Here is a 24,320-nt window from a genome sequence, read left to right on the forward strand (position 1 = left end):
ATCTGAGTCCATGACTACACCAAGATTTCTGGCTTGAAGCTGAGCGCTGACTTTTAATTGTTCTTCTTTTGCTCCAAAAACAACCACCTCAGTTTTTTCTTCATTTAATTTAAGAAAGTTCTGGCACATCCAGTCCTTAATTTGTTCAATGCACTTAGTCAGTTTTTGTATTGGATTATAGTCCCCTGGCAATAAGGTTATGTCAATTTGTGTGTCGTCCGCATAACTATGGTAACTTACTTTGTTGTTTTCCATAATCTGAGCCAGTGGAAGCATGTAGATGTTAAACAGAAGAGGCCCCACAATGGAGTCTTGGGCAACTCCGCATGTCATATTTGTATGCTCAGATACATAATTACCTATAGATACAAAGTAATCTCGATTCTTTAAGTAGGATTCAAACCAGTTTAGTACTGAGCCAGAAACGCCAACCCAGTTTTCAAGTTGGTCTAGTAATATGTCATGGTCGACTGTGTCAAATGCAGCACTGAGATCAAGTAATACTAAGACTGAAATTTTACCACTATCTGTGTTTAAGTGAATGTCATTAAAGACTTTAACAAGAGCCAGCTCTCAAACCCGACTGGAAGGCATCAAAACAGTTTTTAGTGAAGAAAAGGTTGAGTTGTTGGAAAACCGCTTTTCAATGATTTTACTTAAAAATGGAAGGTTTGATATTGGCCTATAGTTGCTCATTAGTGTTGTGTCTAGATTGTTCTTTTTTAAGAGTGGCTTGATGACTGCAGTTTTCAGGGCCTGTGGGAAGATACCTGAGAGAAGAGACGTGTTTACAATCTGTAGAAGATCAGAAGCCAAACAATTTGAAACATTTTTGAAAACGCCCATTGGTAGACTATCAAGGCAACAGGAGGTTTTCAGATGTTGTATAATGTCCTCCAGGTTTTTATGGTTGATCGTATGAAATTGTGTCATATTGGAATTTGTTTTTCCTGGACACTGTGACAACACATATCCTGTACTTGATATGGAGGCACTGACTGTTTGTCTAATTTTCTGAATTTTGTCTTTGAAGAAGGAGGCAAATTCATTGCAAGCCTTGGTGAATAAAAGTTCAGATGCTACTGGTACTGGAGGGTTTGTTAACCTATCGACAGTAGCAAACAAAGCACGTGAATTATTATTGTTTTTAGCAATAATGTCAGAGAAGAAGGACCGCCTTGCATTCCTTAGTTCCAAATTATAAATGTGAAGTCTCTCTTTATAGGTGTCATAATGGACCTGGAGGTTAGTTTTTTGCCACCTGCGTTCAGCTTTTCAACACTCTCTTTTTTCTGTTCTTACCAGTAAGACATTTCTCCATGGAGATCTTTTTTTACCAGAGACAGCTTTGACCTTCAATAACATTTGTAATTTTACAATTGAAATTATCTACAAGCTCAGTGATATACTGACCGGTGTTTTCAGTGATATACCGTTTTCTGATTACCTTTGTTTGGGCACTTTTATGCACAGAGATAGTGCTGTTAAAGAAAACACAGGAATGATCAGAGAGAGCAACATCAGTCACCACAACCTTGGAAATGTTCAGACTCTTGGAGATAATCAAGTCCAGAGTGTGCCCCTTATTGTGTGTGGGCTCTGTCACATACTGAGTCAGTCCATAGCTCTCCAAAACACAACACAGTTCTTTGGTCCCTCTGTCCTGGGGGTTGCAGTCCATTAAAGTCATTGAAGAAGGTTGGACAGTATTTGGGTGGCCTGTAGATATTCAGAAATATAGCTTGAGGGGAGGACCTCAGCTGAAGAGCCACATATTCAAAAGAAGCAAAATTTCCATAAGATATTTGCGTACATTGGAATCAGTCATTAAACAAAATGGCGACTCCACCTCCTTTCTTATTCACTCTATTCTCACTCATAAAACTGAAGTTAGGGGGAGCTGACTCAATTAGTACAGTAGCACTGTTGTTATGGTCTAACCAGGTTTCAGTTAAAAACATAAAATCAAGATCGTACTTAATAATAAAATCATTGATTAAAAATGATTTTCCCTGCCAAAGACCTGACGTTTAGTAAGGCTAGTGTTAGTGTGTTAAAATAATTATCTGTCTCATTTTTTAGGACAGGCTGTGGCTGACGAGGAATGGATGTTAAATTTGCTAAGTTTGCGGTTAAGTGCTTCTTCTTACTTAGCGGATTCACCATTCTTTTTCCATTACCTATCACAACATAAATTGAGGAATAATTTAATACACAGGGCACGGGCTTGTCCTGGAAAGAGGCATGCTTTTTACATCTTTTACAGCAGAGTAGCCCACAATCAGAGTTTCGTTAGAGTCGTTAGCTTTCCCTGTAGCTTTTTACTTTTTTAATTGCTCTCAGTCCTTACTCTGCTGTGTGATGATGAGACACAATCCAGGTCATCATATGAAGGTCTAGGGTCCTGCAGCAATGAAGCAAATCTGTTATCCAGTTGCACACTCGCATAAGAAGTCTAGTCTCACAGTGCCAGACATTCCTCCACAGTTCTGCGAAGGAGGGTCTGGCTAGTCCACACAGCATTCTGGGATGGGAGAGTGCTCTGGTTTATTTGCATCATGTCTTTAAACCAATCACGGATGGTGCTAAGCGCCGGACAGAGCCATGGTGCCGCTGCAAAATAGCCTCGGGAAGGAACTTGTTTTGGTGGAACATGTGCACCTAAAAGTTGTAAGTAAAAGTTGTTTTAGTCGTGCAACAGAAAACTCAGATTGGACAGATAGTCTAGCTAGCTGTCTGGATTTACCCTGCAGAGATCTGAGGAGAGGTTAACCATAGTCCTCAGAAATCCACCGTGACCAGAGTTTAGAATGCCAACACAAAGAAAGCGGAACATAACGGACATCCAGTCAAAAATAGTAACATCCGGCGATATTTACCGGTAGCACCGGAGCAATCCCGGAAGTGGAACATCGTGGATATAGACTATAAGAGTCTAACTCCCTGTTGGGCTCTGGTTGACCCCGACCATAATCAGTTTATATGATAACAAACATTTATTTTTCTGTAAATGACTTTCTGACAAATAGAATATGTATTGGTTCATGTGTAGGCCAAATAAGATATAGGTTGTGAATAATTTCCTTATTTTGTGTAATACCAATGCTGCATGTTTATTTGTCACCTTCATCAAATGTGCAAGCCTGTGTGACAAAGGAAAGGGAACTGCTCTGATACTTTTCTACATAAAAATATTGTTATTTTTCCATTATTATTATTATTATGGTCGCACTTTTTTTTTCCCATACATTAAAAAGATGTAATAAGCCGTACTTTGTATCAAATTAGACCATAACTAGAAATAATGTTGTTTTTCTTAGACAGAAAACGAACAATTATACCCTAATTAAAGGCCAAACGTCTAAATTTTGCTGTAATCAGTACATTAGTAAGATATAATAAGCCTTACTTTGCATTAAGTTATGCCAAAACAAGAAATTATTTGGTCTTTATTAGACAGAAAACAAACACAGTTAGACGCTAATAAGAAACCATACACTTAAATTATGCTGTAACTAGAAAAGCATATATTGCCGTATTAAACTCAAAATATACTATATCTTAGAAAATATATTATACCAAATTACACTCTATTTAGAAACCAAATATTACTAGAAGAAAAGTACTGGTAATGTCAAACCAAATCGTCACATCGGCTGCAACTTCAGTTACTCATGCCTAGAGGCGCTCCGGAGTCCCGTGGTGTTTGTAGGTGGTACATACTGTATATATTATGTGTATGTGTATGTGTATATATATATATATATAGGCTATACTAATACATGCTTTATCAACGCTCTACTTCCACAGGTAAGACATTAGAACATGTAATCTCACTATCCAACCACATATAGTCTGTAGAAGCTGCAGGACATAAGCACCTTTATTTCCCAGTCACATCCTTATTAATGGGTAATTTGCGACGCATAAGAACAGAACTGAACTGTACCGTAAAATGAAGTAGGATGAATCAGTCTTATTTCCCCTTGTTATATCTTATTACCCTTCATTTCTACATAGGGAGCGGGTCCTCCACGGAGTCCACCATGTTGCACTGCCATGCTTCTACAGTATCCCAGAAAGGACAAACCAAACACTGGATCCAGAGAGGATGCGCCGCTAGATGCTTCTAAATCCTACACACAGCTCCTTTAACTCAAGGTCCATTTGCTAGCTTTTATCCAGCTTTCAACCTTAATCCGCTAGTGGTGTTTGCTATGTTTAAACAAAGTTAATGTTTTACGTGGTGACAGTGCTGCAGTTTGGGGTCTAGTTATCTCTGTAGGTCAATGGGCAGTTAATAACAGTTTTACGTCTGCTGTTAAACCTTTAATTGGTATCAATGTATATTGTTGTGACCTTGTTCTTTGGATTTTGACAACAAAGGTTGTGTTATGGAATTAAGAATTTCTGGTGTAAATTTACCATGATATCTAATCTATGCTCTATGAAAGGACTCAAGGGAACAAGTAAACTCATCACAGGTACTTGACCAACGTTGATCTTATCCCAGCCATGTCATAACTATTGTATTCAAAGGCCACAGTTTACATGCAGCTTGAATTTTCCTGACCTACACAAATCAGCCCCTTTGAATAGAAACACAATATCACTCATAGCATCAACCCAAGCAAGAGACGGTTGTATAAAACTATCAAGACATCATACAATTTATGTCATCTATCCCCCAAATCCAAGTGACTGTAAGTATCATTAATCTGAAGGGACTTCACACATTGCCATATTTCTGTGGGTTTTTTTTTCTATCCCATGGGAACCAATAAATGACCTGAAGCAAATAGATAAAGGATTGGGAGTGGCTGTACTGGCAAAGGAGACAAGCACCACTGAAACCAAAGTCGCAATGCTTAAACTGTTGACTTTTAAGAGTTTGAAGGCGTTCCGTAATGGATTTTGATGAAAAATGAACTTAATTTCCTCCTAGATAGACTAATCCCTAAACTGCTGTTATGTGAGCCTACATGCTGGACTGAAAAGGATCTTTTATCACATGAGAATAAAGGGCTATCACCTCCTACTTGCTCGTTTGTATCAGAAAAAAGGAAGTCAATATGAAAGTGGATACGGGCCATGAGCATGCCAGGAAACTTTAGCTGCCCCACTTAAACAACAGAGCAATTTAATGCGCTGTGAAAAGGGACAAGTGATGTGCACACATTGATATTTCATTGTTTTTTATGTAGTTGCGATATTGTTCTTAAGTAGACACTGTTACAGGTCACAGGTATTGAGCATCTTATAATGCAACTTCCCACAAATTTCTCAAGCATTTTGAGTCGCATCACCGTTTGCACCTTTGTTAGGTTGATTTTTTGCCACTGACTCATCGGAAGCCTTATTAGAATTCAAATAGAGTATGCCAGGTGCTCAAAAGAAAAAAAGAGGAATGTAGTGTATAGTGTAGCCCAAATTTTTTCATAAACTGTTATGTGCAGTACAGTATGTGGGCATGGTGTCTTTCAAAGGTACCTTAGTGTATCCAGATGTATAGTGCTTTTTTTTTTTGTACATTGCATACCTCTAGGTTGTTTTTCATAATGCAGCATACTATTTAGCTGTTTTTGTTTGGATGCATTTAAGTAGCTGAGATGAGTTTGTTTAGTTACCTCCTCCAAGGTTATATCCACCGTTTCCAAGAACCCAACCAACAGTCCAAAACTACAGAAATTGAATTTACAATGATAATAATAATATATTTACATTTGAGATGGTGGAACCAGAGAATGTTGTAATACTATACAATACATATGCAAATACATTGCATTTACCAAATTAACTGTTCAGCCTTCATAGGAATATTGATATTTATATCTGAGTGCTTTTTATGTAGAAGGACAAAAGTCTGGAGGTGAGGGTGAGGGGTGACTGAGTTGAGTAGAATTCACTCTCAAGACCATGTGTCTAATTAAATAAATTAGCTCTAACAAAATGGCAGGTACCAGCTAACAAAACCCATTATCATCCATTTCTTTTAACATTTAAGTGCTGCCTATTACCACTGAGATAAAAAAAAAAATTGGAATCTAAGGTAATATGTCAACATTTTCACACAACTTTGACAGAAACCTAGATTTTACTCATTATATTAACATCATGGCAAACATAATTCACAGCTTACCATGATGGTATGAGACCAGATCAGGTCAGACAATTAAACTATCTCACTTGATAGTTATTTTATGTAAGCTGCTAAAATACCTCCAGATCTGTGTTTCTCGAAGAAATGACAACTTAATGGCTGAGTCATGCTCCACGTTTTAGCTGTGAATGGGAACTATTCCCCACTGAGAGCCACCACAGTATCATTATTGATTACATATACTGTTTACACAGCACTGGGAATAATACCAGACTCGTCCCTTTTGTGTTTCGAGGGACTTAAGCCAACTGAAACTTTTGTTGTGAAAAGGGACCCGGGGGCAGCACATGTTTCTGGGATTGGTCCTCTGTGAAGCTGGTGGCAGGGTGTGTTTTAAAGGGTTTATAGAATGATTATATAGAGTATTTCACACTGTTCCTTATGGTCTCCTAATGGGGTATGTAACATTGGTTGGGCTGAAAATGGCCTGGTTGATATTTTATTGGCCCTTATGCATCCCTGTGTTTTGGCCCTATTTGTAACAAGAGCCATCCATCCATCCATCCATCTTCGTCCGCTTATCCGGTGTCGGGTCGCGGGGGGAGCAGCTCCAGCAGGGGACCCCAAACTTCCCTTTCCCGAGCAACATTAACCAGCTCCGACTGGGGGATCCCGAGGCGTTCCCAGGCCAGGTTGGAGATATAATCCCTCCACCTAGTCCTGGGTCTTCCCCGAGGCCTCCTCCCAGCTGGACGTGCCTGGAACACCTCCCTAGGGAGGCGCCCAGGGGGCATCCTTACCAGATGCCCGAACCACCTCAACTGGCTCCTTTCGACGCAAAGGAGCAGCGGCTCTCCGAGCTCCTCACGGATGAGTGAGCTTCTCACCCTATCTCTAAGGGAGACGCCAGCCACCCTCCTGAGGAAACCCATTTCAGCCGCTTGTACCCTGGATCTCGTTCTTTCGGTCATGACCCAGCCTTCATGACCATAGGTGAGGGTAGAGGCGAAAACTGACCGGTAGATCGAGAGCTTTGCCTTCTGGCTAAGCTCTCTTTTCGTCACAGCGGTGCGATAGATTGAATGCAATACCGCACCCGCTGCGCCCGATTCTCCGACCAATCTCCCGCTCCATTGTCCCTCACTCGCGAACACAACCCCAAGATACTTGAACTCCTTCACTTGGGGTAAGGACTCATTCCCTACCTGGAGAAGGCATTCCATCGGTTTCCTGCTGAGAACCATGGCCTCAGATTTAGAGGTGCTGATCCTCATCCCAACCGCTTCACACTCGGTTGCGAACCGATCCAGTGAGTGCTGAAGGTCGCAGGCCGATGATGCCATCAGGACCACATCATCCGCAAAGAGCAGCGATGAGATCCCCAGCCCACCAAACTGCAACCCCTCCCCACCCGACTACGCCTCGATATCCTGTCCATAAATACTACAAACAGGATTGGTGACAAAGCGCAGCCCTGGCGGAGGCCAACCCTCACCTGAAAAGAGTCCGACTTACTACCGAGAACCCGGACACAGCTCTCGCTTTGGTTGTACAGAGATTGGATGGCCCTGAGAAGAGACCCCCTCACCCCATACTCCCGCAGCACCTCCCACAGTATCTCCCGGGGACCCGGTCATACGCCTTCTCCAAATCCACAAAACACATGTAGACCGGTTGGGCATACTCCCAGGCTCCCTCCAGGATCCTTGCGAGAGTGAAGAGCTGGTCCGTTGTTCCACGACCAGGACGGAATCCGCATTGTTCCTCCTCAACCCGAGGTTCGACTATTGGCGAACCCTCCTTTCCAACACCTTGGAGTAGACTTTACCAGGGAGGCTGAGAAGTGTGATACCCCTATAATTGGCACACACCCTCTGGTCCCCCTTTTAAAAAGGGGAACCACCACCCCAGTCTGCCACTCCTTTGGCACCGTCCCAGACTTCCACGCAATGTTGAAAAGGCGTGTCAACCAGGACAGCCCCTCCACACCCAGAGCCTTGAGCATTTCTGGACGGATCTCATCAATCCCCGGGCTTTGCCACTGTGTAGTTGTTTGACTACATCAGTGACTTCCGCCTGGGAAATCGGCGACAATCCCCATTATCCTCCAGCTCTGCCTCTAACATAGAGGCGTATTAGTCGGATTCAGGAGTTCTGCAAAGTGCTCCTTCCACCGCCCTATTACCTCCTCAGTTGAGGTCAACAGTGTCCCATCCTTACTGTACACAGCTTGGATGGTTCCCCGCTTCCCCCTCCTGAGGTGGCGAACAGTTTTCCAGAAGCACTTTGGTGCCGACCGAAAGTCCTTCTCCATGTCTTCTCCAAACTTCTCCCACACCCGCTGCTTTGCCTCTTTCACGGCAGAGGCTGCAGCCCTTCGGGCCCGCCGGTACCCTGCAACTGCCTCCGGAGTCCTCCGGGATAACATATCCCGGAAAGACTCCTTCTTCAGTCGGACGGCTTCCCTGACCACCGTTGTCCACCACGGTGTTCGTGGGTTACCGCCCCTTGAGGCACCTAAGACCCTAAGACCACAGCTCCTCGCTGCAGCTTCAGCAATGGAAACTTTGAACATTGTCCACTCGGGTTCAATGCCCCCAGCCTCCACAGGGATGCACGAAAAGCTCCGCCCGGAGGTGTGAGTTGAAAGTCTGTTGGACAGGGGCCTCCTCCAGACGTTCCCAATTTACCCGCACTACACGTTTGGGCTTACCAGGTCTGTCCAGAGTCTTCCCCACCCTCTGACCCAACTCACCACCAGATGGTGATCGGTTGACAGCTCTGCCCCTCTCTTCACCCGAGTGTCCAAAACATACGGCCTCAGATCAGATGAAACGATTATGAAATCGATCATTGACCTTGGCCTAGGGTGCTCTGGTACCAAGTACACTTATGAGCATCCCTATGTTCGAACATGGTGTTCGTTATAGACAATCCATGACTAGCACAGAAGTCCAACAACAAACAACCACTCTGGTTTAGATCAGGAGGCCGTTCCTCCCAATCACGCCTCTCCAGGTGTCTCCATCATTGCCCACGTGTGCGTTGAAGTCCCCCAGCAGAACAATGGAGTCCCCACTGGAGCCCCATGCAGGACTCAGTCAAGGTCTCAAGAAGGCCGAATACTCCGAACTCCTGTTTGGTGCATATGCACAAACAACAGTCAGAGTTTTCCCCCCACAACCCGCAGGCGTGGGGAGGCGACCCTCTCGTCCACTGGGGTAAACTCCAACACAGCGGCGCTCAGCCGGGGACTTGTGAGTATCCCCACACCCGCCCGGCGCCTCACACCCTGGGCAACTCCGGAGAAGAAAAGAGTCCAACCCCTATCCAGGAGTATGGTTCCAGAACCAAGACTGTGCGTGAGGTAAGCCCCACCAGATCTAACGGTGGCGCTCCACCTCCCGCACCAGTTCCGGCTCCTTCCCCACAGAGGTGACGTTCCACGTCCCCAGAGCCAGCGTCTGCTGCCCGGGTCTGGTCCGTCGAGGCCCCTGACCTTCACTGCCACCCATGTGGCATCGCACCCGACCCCAACGGTTCCTCCCACAGGTGGTGGGCCCATGGGATGGAGGGAGTTGCCACGTAGCTTGTTCGGGCTGTGCCCGGCCGGGCTCCGTGGCAAACCCGGCCACCAGGCGCTCGCCGGCGAGAGCCCACCGTCTGGGCCTGGCTCCAGACGGGGCCCCGGGCTTCCTCCGGGCAGGGTCACTCCATCTCTGCTTAGCTTTTTCATTGGGGTTTTTGAACCATTCTTTGTCTGGCCCCTCACCTGAGACCACTTTGCCTTGGGAGACCCTACCAGGAGCACAAAGCTCCAGACAACACAGCCCTCAGGTTCACAGAGACACACAAACCTCTCCACCACGATAAGGTGATGGTTCACGGAGCTTTTCTTCCAAATGTGGTATGCTCGTGAATATTTAGATGAGCTGCGCGCTGATTGGTTGAGCGAATTGCCATAGGCAGACATTAGAAATGCGCGCTGATTGGTTGAGCGAATCCCCCATACACACACATTAGAGAAGCGACAGAATCTCATATTCCAGACACTGCAATGTTTCCTTACCAAATTCACTTCTGAGACTTTTTTATGTGAGAAATCAACTATATAAAGCTCAAATATGGGCCGTTTTACGAAAATTGATGGCTAATTGCAAATATGGTAAGACTGTGTGTCGGACTTCAGCGGCGGTGCTGCTGCCTCCCCGCCCGGCCTGCCTTCCTTCACAGACCCTGTCCTGCTGTCAGCTCCGTTACGGCTGGCAGCCCTGACAGAGCTCCAGTGCCTGTAACTCCCCTCTTCCTGCTAGCTAAATGGCCCGTTGAGTGAGAGTGCGGTCAGCGAGCTTGTTACACCAGCAATCTCTTACCACATGTTACACACAATGTCACGCCACTTAGCTATACAACAAGCTAACAACGGTGTCCGATTTCAAGTTAATGAATATTTGTGAAGTTTAGCTAGGTGTTTCGTTAGCTGCGACTGTCCCTTCAATCCTATCTATGTGTAGCTACAAATCACGGATAGTTAGCTTAATTTTTGGTCGTAATTCGAGTATATTTACAGTTTGAATTTCGTCACGCCACTTAAGTTAATAAATATTTGTGAACTATAAGGGTTTCGTTAGCTGCTATTGTCCCTACAATCCTATATATACAAGATTGCGGCTAATTAGCTTCATTTTTGGTTGTAATTCGAGTATATTTACAGTTTGAATTTCATCACGCCACTTATACAACATCTAACTAAATGTTTTATAAAGCTAACAACGGTGTCCGATTTCAAGTTAATGAATATTTGTGAACTGTAAGGGTTTCGTTAGCTGTGACTGTCCCTTCAATCCTAGCTGTGTGTAGCTACAAATCACGGATAGTTAGCTTCATTTTCGGCGTAATTCCAAGTATATTTACAGTTTGAATTTCGTCACGCCAGTTATACAACATCTAACTAAATGTCTTATAAAGCTAACAACGGTATTCGATTTCAAGTTAATGAATTTTTGTCAATTCCAGAGGAATTCTAAGAGGAGGCTAGCTATAGCTCCATCCAGCCGCAGGCTCTATCAATGAGACTCGCGGACAAGAGGCGTGTATTTCCCCAATCGTTTGTTTAAATAACTCAACACATTATAATTACACACATTATAAGATTAACTGGAACCTGTGGTAAGAGATTGCTGGGGTAACAAGCTCGCTGACCGCGCTCTCACTCACACACACCTGTCATTAGGAAGAGGGGAGCTGCAGGCCCTGGAGCTCTGTCAGAGCACCAGCGTTTAGTAGTCCATTAGCCGAACTAAACGGTGACTTTGCGCGGGTATGAAGTGCCGTGGGTTGCCAGCCGTAACGGAGCTCAATCGAGCTCACAGCAGGCCGGGGTCTGTGAAGGAAGGCAGGCCAGGCGGCAAAGAAGCAACACAGGCAGCACTGGCCGCTGAACTCCGACACACAGTCGGACAAAATTTGCAATTAGCCATCCATTTTCATAAAGCGGCCCATATTTGAGCTTTACATAGTAGATTTCTCGCATAAAAAAGTTTCAGAAGTGAATTTTGTAATGGAATAGCAGAGATCTGCATGACCTAGATTAAGAAGACTACCTGATCTCAGGTCAGTTGTGTAGCCTATGTAAATGTTGGGGCGTGACCGTTCTCTTAACACACCCACGGCTGTTACAAAGGTTCCGGATTTTGAGATGCTTACATAAGCAACTAGCTTTGTTGAGATTCGCCCGTTTTCAGCGGCAGTTTCAAAATATGAGATTTTCATAGTAAAGGGGTGTCAATGGAATTTTGAGCTTTAAAGGAAGAATGCACTTGATCATTGTAAAATGGTCTTTAATTAATGTTTAAATGATGAAATTAGATCCGGAGCTCACTCTGGTAGTTGACCTCTGTACTGAGGAATAGAAAAAAAGAATAGAAGCTGAGAGCTCTAGTGTTGTCAAGCACATGAGCTCTGGTGATAACAGGAAGCAATAGCCTGAATGCTAACTTCGAATATAGTGAGCAGATCGCTTTCCTTGTCACTACTGTGAGGTCCATATTGATTCCCGAAAAAGTGTGATGCTTGTGCGGATTCAAATACTATCAATTGGGGATGTGCATATATAGTAGTTTAATAGCTCAATATCAGAAATCACAAATTTGCCTTAAGGGCCTTTACAATCTGCACAGCATACAATTTAGACCCTCGCTTTAGATAAGGAAAAAAATCTCCCCAAAAAAACTTTTAACAGGGAAAACTTCAAGAACAGCAACTGAGGAGGGATCCCTCTCCTTAGACAGACAGACATGCAAAAGATGTCGTGTTTACAGAACAGAACAACATAGTAGAATTACCGTATAGACAATCATGATGACACAACAGATTGATAGTAAACAAATATGAATAATGATTTCAGGAGGACTTTAAATAACTTTAGGTGTCGCCATAAAGATAATTTTCCATAATAAGACAACGGTGAGGGTGCAAAGAAAATTCATCTGTTATATTTTCTTTGTTTGACTATCCTTTCCATAAATTTAAAGCTTGATCTTTCTCTGCTATTTATTGCACACCTTTCTTAGTGACAAATTTCAACATCTACAGTATATGAATATAACTATACAGTAGTTGTGCAGTCTAACAATTTATGTGTATACGCTCACTATGGGGTGCACTGTAAATGTCAACCTATATGCTGATGACCTACAACTTTGTACAGGTAGTTGTCCCCAGATGAGTGTAATCCCACAATTTACATTTGTTTTGTTGATCATATAAATCTGTTGAGGTCCCAACACTTTCTGCAGTTGAAAAAGAACAAATACTGTAGGTGGAAATGGGCCTGAAAACAAAAACAACAACGAGGAACTGTTGCTAAAGGATAGGCAACAAGTAAACAGTATTGGTGTTATCACTGAAGCCAGATTTGTCATATCTGCCATGGTCAAAAAGTTGTTCATCATTCCGGGAATGTTGATAAACTATGGGATTTACTTTTCCCCTGAAATCAGAAGCTTAGTGTTTAAACACCAGACCCACCAAGTCTAGACTACAGTATGTCCTCAAGATTACAATCTTTATTAAGTTTTTATTTTCCATTCTTCACATCAATTTATGGATTTATATAATCCTATTTGTTCATGACTTACAGTTGATGGTGGACATCGGTATATCCATCTGCTCTTTTCAAATCTCAAGGATTGTATCCTGAGCTGTTAGTACGGTCATTGGGAGATTTTAAAGGTCCCATGACATGGTACTCTTTGGATGCTTTTATATAGACCTTAGTGGTCCCCTAATACTGTATCTGAAGTCTCTTTCCCGAAATTCAGCTTTGGTGCAGAATTACAGCCACTAGAGCCAGTCCCACAATGAGCTTTCCTTAGTATGTGCCATTTCTGTGTCTGAAGCTATTGAGGAGGAGAGTGGGAGGGGGAAGGTGGAGGGTGGGGGTGTAGCCTTGACCAACTGCCACTTTTATCGTTTGAAAGCCATGATGTCTATCTCTCATGGGTTGGCCAAATTCTCTGGGCGGGCAAAGCAGAGAAAGGGGAGGTAACCTTGCTCCTTATGACCTCATAAGGAGAAGATTCCAGATCGGCCCATCTGAGCTTTCATTTTCTCAAAGGCAGAGCAGGATACCCAGGGCTCGGTTTACACCTATCACCATTTCTAGCCACTGGGGGACCATAGACAGGCTGGGGGAACGCATATTAATGTTTAAAAACCTCATAAAGTGAAATGTTCATGCCATGGGACCTTTAAGTAATGTACCCAAATCTTTGATTTGTTGGTACCTGTTTCCTCCAGAGAGGTAAGTTTACCTCACTTGTTACAGTAATGAAACTAGGACACACCTTTCCACCAAGGTGTCTGAGCATACAGACAAGTTCTGAAAGTCTGAAAGCAACAGGCCGAACACAAAAGGTCTTCCAGCCAGGTGTCTTTCTCCATAGCAGGTGAAACATGTGGAAGAAAGAAAGAAAGAAAGAAAGAAAGAAAGAAAGAACAGTATTGTCGAAGGAGTTCTTCTTTGTAATGGACTTCTTTATAAATAACAGCTTATCACAAACTAGGTATTCCTTTTGTAACTGCTGTACTGTATAATTTTCATGGCAAAAAATACACAGGTGAGAATTTAAACAGCACAAACAGACAGATAAACAGACAATAAACAATATTTTAGTGAATTAGCATAGGAATCATAGTTTAATTTAACCTTTTATTTTGTTAAGCACTGTATCTATGTCCAAAACAAACCACAAAACAAAGAAAAGGATGCTGGAAGTTCTTTATTAACTGACATATGCATCGGGTTTTCACAACCACAGTGACACATATTCAACACAGTTAAATACATCCTGAGAACAAGCAACAGCACACTAAGTATACGCTACAGTGTGAAGCAGGATGAGGTGACATAGATCAGTATCTGCCACTTATCATCAGGAGGCTTTGTACTTGGGGCTGCACCTACAATTCTTTTTTTATTTAAATTTGGTACATTTTGTAATTCATAATTCTTAAAACAAAAGGGGTGAAATTGTTTAAAAATATCTGGAGTGGCACTGTTACTGATTTGCTTATTATATATATATATATATATATATATATATATATATATATATATATAGTGAATTTAGTTATAGTTGTTTGTAAGTTTTATCATGAGAAACTCTTACATTTACAAAATCCATGCTTTTGTCTCATGATATATATTTTAAGCAGCACACACAAAATGCACTCTTTTGGTTGGCTTGTTTTTGTCAGGTAAGTGCTTGATCTTAATTGTTGAGGGCACAGTGATGGTTTAGTTTGGCCGTGATGTACATGAACATTATTTAAAAGGCCAGTTTAAAACACCTAATCATATCCCAAACATGTATTTATTATTATCCATCATGTTATCACCCATGTATCATGGCCACAGGTTAACAGCTGTTTTTCTGTGAATACGGCTTTATTCCAGTAGAGCAGGAGGAAGAGGAAGATGAAGAAGATGGAGGAGTTTGTTGCATCTGTTAAGAATAGATTCAGTCAAATTCAGTTTGCAGGAATTTTATATTTATTCTAGGATATTTACTAAAATCGCGACGTATTGAGGCAGTGTTGGAATTTTGATGCAAAACAATCAGTTTCATTGTGACCAGCAGACGGGTACATTATTATACCTGAACTTATTTAAAGGTTATACTGTAATTAGTTTGACTTAAGAAGAGGGGAGTGTTAACTAAATGAACTTAAATTAACAAATTATTGTATATTTACTCAACTTACCGTATGTTAAGCCACACTTCTCTTCCCTCTGTAAATCACTGCAGAAGAACAGGTTGAAGTGACATTAGAAACATTATATATTTAAAATGTTTTCCTAAACTTTTTTACCAGTAATTGTTTGGGTGGTTTCAGTGAATTTGACTTAAAATTGTTAATATTTATGCAGATACTCACCTGTGCCAACATTGCTCCCTGAGCAAGTGACTGAGAGAGCAGGGACAAAAAAAAAAAGAGTCAAATTTAGTAAAAATGTTCCATATTCATAGCGTTTGAATTGTCTTTACTTTGCTACTATTGTTCTGATCCCAAATAAAGCTAATGAAATTCCTTTACAGAAGTATATCAAATGAAATAGTGGAACTACCAGCTGTGTGTTATACTATACATTTTCATTATAAAACATCATGAAAAAAATCTGTTGAGACTTTAGCAGCACAACTATTATAATTACAAACAAAGGATGATAACATTAGCTTCAAAACAAAATTCTAATATTTCATCACTACCAAACATTACTGTGAAATCCCACAGTCATACCTGAGTACAGTCTCTGGGGGCAGAACAGGACTTTGCTGCCCTCTAGCGTGAGCGGAGCCACCACTACATGATAGACGTCCCCACACTGGATGTCGCCAAAATCACAGCTGCTCGCTCCGGGAGAGGCAGTGCATGTGTAGTTGTTGCTGCTGCCCACCATCTCTGTGATGTAGCTGTGGCTGCTGCCAGCATTGCGCCAGTACACCCGCAGAGAGTTCCCAGCTATACTGTAGAGCCTGACACCTGACGGACAGCAGGCACCTGCGAGAGAGAGAGTGTGGGGGGAGGAGTGATGGGTCTATTATCTCAAAGGTTATGTCATTGGATATTTAATGTGTGCTACTTAATTTAAAAACCCATACATTTCAAAGACAGCTGGAAAAGTAACAGTAACAGTAACATGACACATACTGTGTCTTTGAGCTATATCTTAGCAGTATTTGGATTGAAGGATGTATTAACCTTTTAAAAAAAGAACTCTTCCTCTTGCAACTAAAATGTTGAATTTATAAGTGATAAAAGGCACCAGAATAATTAATAGTATAATTGAATAGTAATACAATATTTTGTTTTTGTATGTGTGTGTGTGTGTGTGTGTGTGTGTGTGTGTGTGTGTGTGTGTGTGTGTGTGTGTTACGCAGAATGTATACCTTGCAGCCTTAATTTGACTCTATTTAAACCAGTAGTTATATTAGTAGTGGTGAATTTTTCCTCCAGCACATTCTGTCTGTGGACAAAATGACTAGTATTGTTTATTTTGTGTATGACAAGTAACATATTAAAGTAACTACTCTTTTAGGTTAAGATAATAAGTGTGATAAAGTGTAATCAAGTTTTTTTTCCTTCTCAGTGGTAGAAAACATCATGACTCACTGGACGAGAAGCCCTCATAGGTGCAGTTGGACATGCTCCCGCTTTTGCTGAACGCCTCCATAGTGACAGTGTAGTTGGTCCCACAGGTGATGCATCCCATGAGGCAGTGGGAGTCCTGGGTGTGGCAGCGGGCGTGGCCACGCGTTGATGTCAGGGAAGTGATGAATGAATGCGCCCCCTTGGCGTGAGACCATGAGATGTTGCTCACTGCCCGTGTCACCTGTTCCACTGTTAGATTCATCGGGCAACAGGGTTCTGTCAAAGAAGATGATGTACAGTATGTGGATGTTAGGGGTGGAACCCAAACCTACTATCTGTATCTGCATCTGTATGCGTTTATGTCACAAAAATATCTGCATTCATATTGCACAGACTTCTAAAATATATGCCAAGGAGTACTGAAGCTGTTCTGGAGGCTTGTGGTGGCCCAACACATCACTAACATGCTTTTGTATTGGTTTCTCAATACCTGTCTGTACTTTTTAATTAAATGGATCAATCCAAACCTTCGACCACTAACCTGTTTCCAGAGAGTCAGAGAAGCTGGGTAAACTCTGGCCGGCTGCGCTGGTTGCTATGACGCTGACTTCATAAGTGGAGCCACATGGAAGGTCAATGATGTCACAGCTGTTTCCGCTGGTGGTGCAGGTGTGTTGGCCGCCATCTCCCAACGCGCTCACAGTGTAATTAGCAGCCCTGTTGTTTGCTGTCCAGCTGACACTGACGCAGGAGGAGTTCTTCGGATTCAGCATCAGATTCATCGGCATGCAAGGAGCTGATGGGGACAAAGGAAAGAAGGAATCAAAAGTTGACTGAATTTACTGAGTATGTACCTTTGAGGGTACAACCCACATATATGTATTGTACTCTCTATATTGAAGTTCTTGTGGAGTTTCAGTCGAATAGGATAATTACTTTACTGCTGTTTCATGTGAAATCTAGGAACTAAAGTTGGCAAAGTTCTGCACAAGATAAAAAGAACTTAAGTGAAACATCTAACTGGATATTTGCTGGATACATATGTACCTATGAATATTAGTTTTCTACCTGTGTCTTTGGTGTGAGCTTTGCATGCATGGTTGCATCCACTGATTTCATTGCAGGGTGTCACCACCACGCTGTAGGGACTGTCGCAGCTGAGGTCAGAGAGAGCGCACATGGGTGCTGTGTCGTTACACAGGATGACCTCAGAACTGTCTGCAGCCCGAGTCTGGTACAGCTCTGCCCCCCGCGAGGCCATCCACGTGATCTCCAGAGTGTCAGTGCTCACCACGGAGACCGATACACCCTCTGGACAACAGGGCACTAAAAGACACAGGTGATACACAAGTAAACAGACATACACATACAATGGTCATCACCAGGATCATCGTCCGTCTCAGCTGCTACTTACAGGTGGTATAGTTGAGAATCTGTCCTTGAGGACTGCTGCCAGCCTCATTGTACGCGTACACAGACAGCAGGTATGTGTAGCCACACAGGCAGTGGTATTTGCAGTTGTCGCTGGTGGTGTTGCAGGTCTCCTCGGTGCCGTCACCTCTCTTGAAGAAGGCCAAGTAGCTGTTGGCATGAGGCACCGTGCCCCACGTTAGCGTGCAGTTTCCTTCTGTCGACTCCACGAGAGCCAAAGACTCTGGTGGGCAGGGGACTGGCAGCCCAGGACAGCAGGGAGTTTAGTCACACTCATATACTGGCAGGGCTTTCAGAGCAGCCTAATGCTTTAATTTTGGCTCCATAGCTACCACTGATGTAAAATATCTGGTAATTCATGGAGAAAATAACTAGATGGGAATGTTGCTGACTTAATATGTAGTAAAATACATAACAAATCAAAGTGTATCATCATATTGATGCATAAATACAGTAAATCCTCATTTATACTATTTCCATAAATAAGGCTTGCTCATTGATTGCCCATAATGGCCTATTGCAACCAGATAGTTACCTTGGTAGAAACTACTTTATTTGATCCCAGTTAATGCTGTGTAGTATCAGTATCTAAAATATCAAATACCCACAGGTGATGAACACCACAGGCCTGGATGGGAAGCTGGGTCCGGTCTCGCTCAAGGCGATGACATGGATAGTGTGTACCTCTCCACAACCCACGGCCGACAGCGTGCAGGACCTGGATGTGGAGTTACAGGTGCGGTTCTGGTCACTCATGACGTGGTACTGGACGGATCCAGTGACATTCTGATCGAGTTTCCAGGAGACAGAGAGTCCGGCCACACCGTTACTTGTCACAATAGAGACATCGACAAAAGATGGCGTTGGTGGTCCTGTTAAAACACAACAAGTAAACATACAGACACGCCCAATGATGCATCAAACATAAGTACACGTAAACACACAAACTCATTAGACCAGTCAAAAACATGAGCAGATACAGACTTACATATTTGATACAACTGATTGGTTAGTTTGTTTGTGTTGTTGTTGTTGTGGGACATTGGTGTTATAAAGGTTTAGTTCAGATTCACCAAAGTCACACAATTACACAAACTAACTAACCGATCGAGACAGCAGTGGACCAGCAACTCCTGTGTTCTGTGAGGTAATAACTGTTTTTGTCAAATGAGTCTGGTGGCTTTGAAGAGAGTAAAGATGGATGTAGCGGCTTCAATTTCCCGCCGGAAAGGGATGTCTGACTGAAAGGTAAAGTGGTGAAAATATTCTAAATATAGCTACATTTAAACTGATATTGATTTTAGGGCCCCCGTCCACAGCAGTACATTGCTTAGCTTCCGTGTCGGGACTGCTCCAAACTGGGGGCATGCCGACTGCCATCTACTGTCAGTAATACACTGACTATCTGAAGTACCTCACACAACCCAAAACTTCAAAATATCCAGACTATCCCTTTAATGTCTGGATTTGTATATTTTGGTTCTACTACAAGAGGTCGCCAAAGTTAGGAATTTTCCACTTCTATTCCCATGATAAAATGGGAAAAAGAAATGAATGTTCCTTTGCAAATATATGATTTCACTTTATATTGGTGGCTGTAATGACATCATCATTTTCATCAAAACATGCACTGACTGGAGGTCGTGGTCGAGCTCTCTTCCTATTTACGACGACTAGATTTGGGGCTAGTTGTAGGTTAAATGTCAGAAAATGTTTCTGCTGTTCTCTATCAAGGACAGGGTACGAGTTGGAGGTGGGAACGTGTGCTTGTCTACCTGTACAGGTACAACTAAAGCTAAACAGGTTCCCTCACACACTTAAAACTTAAGAAAATATATCACACACATAGCAGTTATCTGCTGTGTGTTGTGTCTCTCTGTGGTCATTTGGCGTCTCTTTGTAGTCGGTTTGTTTCCCTTTGTGGTAGTTTTGTGTCTCTTTTTCACATCATTTTGGACCAATATTACCATATATGTGTCTAAAACTTTATAAAAACTAGAACACTCAAAAATCTTAGAGACAAAACTTGCTAAAGAAATCCAACTACAGTCATTAGATCTGAGAAAAGTCTTATTAGTTACATTCATTCTGGTTAGGTGGGGCCCAAAATAGCTCGGGTGCTGCAACTAAACCTTACAGTGGCAGGGAAAACCCTGTAGTATTATGATTAACAGTTTATTGGTTTTTCAGAAAATTTAAACACACACACACATATCCATAAAGGCACATGGAGTATATAGTTATAGGAGCTTGCATGTGTCTCTCTCCTGTTGTATGTGATCGCATGTACACAGCAGGTCACAGAGTATAAAAACACAGAGAGAAGCCTCGTTACTTGTTGTTTGGTTGATGTACAGACTGCCCTCTCCCTCTTGGACCTCGAGGTCCCAGGCGAAACCCTTGATGGCGTAGAGTGAGCCAGCAGCCAAGCCTGAGATGGTCAAATTGGTGTCGGATGTGTTGTACTTCATGTTGGTGTTTGAGCCAAAGTCGTATATAGACAGGCTGTACTGGACAGCGTAAGCAACAGGGGCCCAGGATACAATGATGCTGTCATTGCTGGGAGAGGAGGTGGAGAGCTGAGGAGGAGGCAAAACTGTAGAGGACAAGAAAGGTTAACAAGTTTTACATGTATGGAACGTTTTGGGGAATGGAGGCTGTAACATTAATACTAGATGCTTTTTTTACTTTGATTGTTTCCTATTTAGTCATTAATATTTAATGTTGTAGAGAAATACTTAAGATTTGAAGCCATGTTTTCGGGGGCTCTAAGTCTTTAGTGAGACAAATTTCAAGTAAGTCAAGTTTTACAGCTGTCAAATCTCAAGTCCTAATTTTTGTGAATAAATTCTGAGTCAAGTCTCAGGTCTCAAGATATTTTTAGTACTCACCAATACCACCATTATTGTCACAAGTTGATCGACAGCCTAGTTGCATACATAACTATGAGTCCGCCAATTGCTCTTTCGGTGCCTACTGTTTGAAAATCAGACTGACTAGGTGAACAATTCACTTCAGATGTGTGAACTTAAGCCATTCTTCAATGTTTTTTGTTTCCAAAATGTAACTTGAAAGCATGTTTTTAGAATTTGAACATGTAAGGATCTTTGAATAAATCTATGTATAGTATAGCTAATTTAAATCTAACACATTAGGTAGCACACATTTGTGAAATGAAATCAGAGAGTAATAATGGCAAACAGTGAAGAAAAATGGTGAAACTGCTTTTAGCATGTTGTTTTTACTCATGTGGATCAGATTTTCCCCTCAGGTTGGGGGTGAGAGGTGACAGCTATGTTCTCAGGATAAGGTCCCATTGAGTTTGACATAGAACGGTCAGGCATAGTTACCGCCGATACAGGAGAGGCCTTGAGGGGCGCTGATGCATTTATGAGGTAAGAAAAACCTGGATTTGCACAAATACTGATGATAATGTGTGTATACATTTATTTACAGTCCTGTATATAATGGCTCTGCTATGGGACAATGAGGCAGATCAAGTGACTTCTGCAGGACATTGAGAACAGCACACATTGTTTCTGAATGAATGTGGGAATCATTTCTAACATAAACCACCACTTGGGTGTTGTTTTTTCCCACTGAATATAGTTATGATGTTTTGTTTCCCAGCTGTGGAAGTGGAAATCTAACATTCTGCACACAGAGAAAGATAAGGTGACAAAACAACAGTACCTGTCTTTGCAGTCACAGGAAGAGACGGCTGGCTCCGGCCTGCGCTGTTCACAGACATGATGCTGAGTTCGTACTCAGTGTATGGCGAAAGGGACTTAATCTCAGCGGGGGAGGAGGACACTTGGTCTTCTCTGAAAAAGCCATCATCATTCTGGATTCGTATGATGTATTGAGTCGCCCCGGTCTTCAAGCTGAACCCCACCATCAAGGTAGTGCTATCCTTTGGCTTCAAGGTCTGGATGGGATCCATCATCTCAGGGGCTAGAATACTCACAATCAGTTCAGATCATAGATGGCATACATAGATGGCATAGAGGACAATACTGTCAAATTAACTTCAAATAGGAAGATTTTGGTAGTGAGATGGGAGGGTTGGGTTCCACCTTCTCAGCAATAGTTGGCTGTGGAATCTACCTATAATAATAATAATAATAATAATAATAATAATAATAATAATTATAACCTACAAATATAAGGGATTAGGAAACAAAATTTTAATTTGTCTCATCTCCTTGGGTACGTTTGAGAAAACCAGAGACTGAAATTTACAATTAAAAAAATCATCTTAAGGTATTTTAATAGCAACTAAGTAGGTCTTCTGTGGTCATTTTCATCGGCCCATCATCAAAGTTATATTTAGGTGTTTAAATTGACTGTAATGATTGATTGATTGTAATATTAGTGATCATTCTGGATCCACTATTTATTTTTTTGGTTTTCTATGTTGACAGTGAATTAGTGTGCCTAAATATTGCAGCATAAAACTTTTACATTTATAAAAGTATTTTACTTAGACAAAGCCAAACACATGCAACACCAAAACATTTAGTAAAAAAAACAACTTAATTTTAAAATGGAAAATTTAACAACAGGCTTTGCACAAAATAGAATATTGTGTTATTAAGTGCCTAAACATTACAGGTATGGACACAAGTGTACCTCACCTGTGAATGAATCCACAGCTGCAGAGCTCAGTCTTAACTGGGAATTATCCAGGGCTTCAACTGTGAATGTATACAGGTTGTTCGGGGTCAGAGAGTTGACAGAGCCCAGCACTGTGTTTGGACCAAACGTGACAAAAGCAATGGGATTGCTTTGTGAGCTTTGGGGGGCGACAGTGATCTTGTATGAGCTGGCTCCAGAGTACCTGGTCCATCTGAGAATCACGGTCTTGGATGTTACTGAGAACACGGATACTTGGATAGCTGATGAGAGAGATGAAAGAAGTGGAGATCATTATAACATTTGTTCAGCGCCCTGACACACAGATTCTTTTACACATACATGTATGACATAATCAAGATTTTGTGCGCTTTCATTCAATGATATCAACATCTAGTGGATTTATGGTAAAAGAGAACATACAGTACCTTGGGCAGCAGCCTGCAAATTTAGATGAGAAAATATTATAAACAATAGTTTACATAAATGCAAGTTACTACTAACTATTCATTTAAGGTTCCATTGCATGTGCTCTTCTCTTTTCAATACAAGATTTTTGCACCTGAATTTGAAATTAGCTATCTATTATAACAAATGTTATTCCATTACTGTACCTGTGAGCATATGCCCAGCAAGACAAAAATCACCAGCCACTTCATAGCCCCGATTTTCTCTTGCTGTTTCTCACACTCTGCAGCTTCTGTTAGATTTTTAAAAGTGCTTTACTCTTAACAAAGCTTTTCTTTAACATAGCTGGTGTCTATGTTGGTTGAAATACCTGCATCTAGTCCCTCCCACTGGTGGGAAATTTCCAGTCATAGCGAAGCAGAGAGAGAGCCCATAGCTACACCTCTGTAGCTATGGGCATGATAGTCTTTATTCAAGGATGTAACCACAAAATGTGGCATGATAGGGGTTTGACAAAGGAATTGGATTCCCCTACCTTAAGGCCTCAAATCCCTCTCTTTCTTCAGTGAAGTGTGAAATACAGTTTTAAAGTCGAAGAATCCAGGTCAAAGCTCCTCATGTATCCAGTCTTAAGGCTTCAGAATACAATGGAAAAATAAATGATCAGTCATTTCAGTATCATCACAAAACATAGGCCTACACAGCTATTGGTTTCAATTCCAAATTGTTGTCTTATTGAATCATTGGATGGATTTATTTTGCTTTGGGAGTTATAATTTTAAATAGGCTATGTGAATAGTTCTTTTCAAATAGATTTGGGAAATTGAGTTTCTGAAAGATACAGGGTATGGAGGTGTAGGCTAACTAAACATAAGTTTAATTGTTTTGTTTTGAATTTTGACTTCATTAAGGTCACAGCCTTCAACAAAACGTTGTGGGAGACAAGTAAAATAGGTGATAGGGTTTGTTAAGATTCCTTTATGATGTAGTTGGGGATGGCTTTAGTTATAGATTCAAATATGTAACGATTGCTAATATAAATTATATATCTAAAGCAGAAATGTTCAAATGACATAATACAGCCACGTAA

The 24,320-nt window shown here is 41.9% G+C and overlaps 1 protein-coding gene across 1 annotated transcript; it reads right to left on the minus strand.

Annotated features, from left to right (window-relative positions):
* Nucleotides 1-15,373: 15,373 nt before the first annotated feature.
* LOC114560970 (fibronectin type III domain-containing protein 7-like) lies at nt 15,374-23,481 on the minus strand. The gene is made up of 13 exons (XM_028586603.1): nt 23,437-23,481; nt 23,251-23,263; nt 22,825-23,085; nt 21,881-22,141; nt 20,523-20,783; nt 18,796-19,059; nt 18,171-18,425; nt 17,825-18,082; nt 17,298-17,552; nt 16,778-17,032; nt 15,905-16,165; nt 15,542-15,571; nt 15,374-15,405 (listed from the first exon to the last, which is right to left on the minus strand). Exons 1-13 carry the CDS (start codon nt 23,479-23,481, stop codon nt 15,374-15,376), a joined length of 2,451 nt encoding a protein of 816 aa, XP_028442404.1.
* Between the last annotated feature and the right edge of the window lie 839 nt (nt 23,482-24,320).

This window comes from Perca flavescens, chromosome 9 (assembly GCF_004354835.1).
Source record: "Perca flavescens isolate YP-PL-M2 chromosome 9, PFLA_1.0, whole genome shotgun sequence".
Lineage (NCBI taxonomy): Eukaryota > Metazoa > Chordata > Actinopteri > Perciformes > Percidae > Perca > Perca flavescens.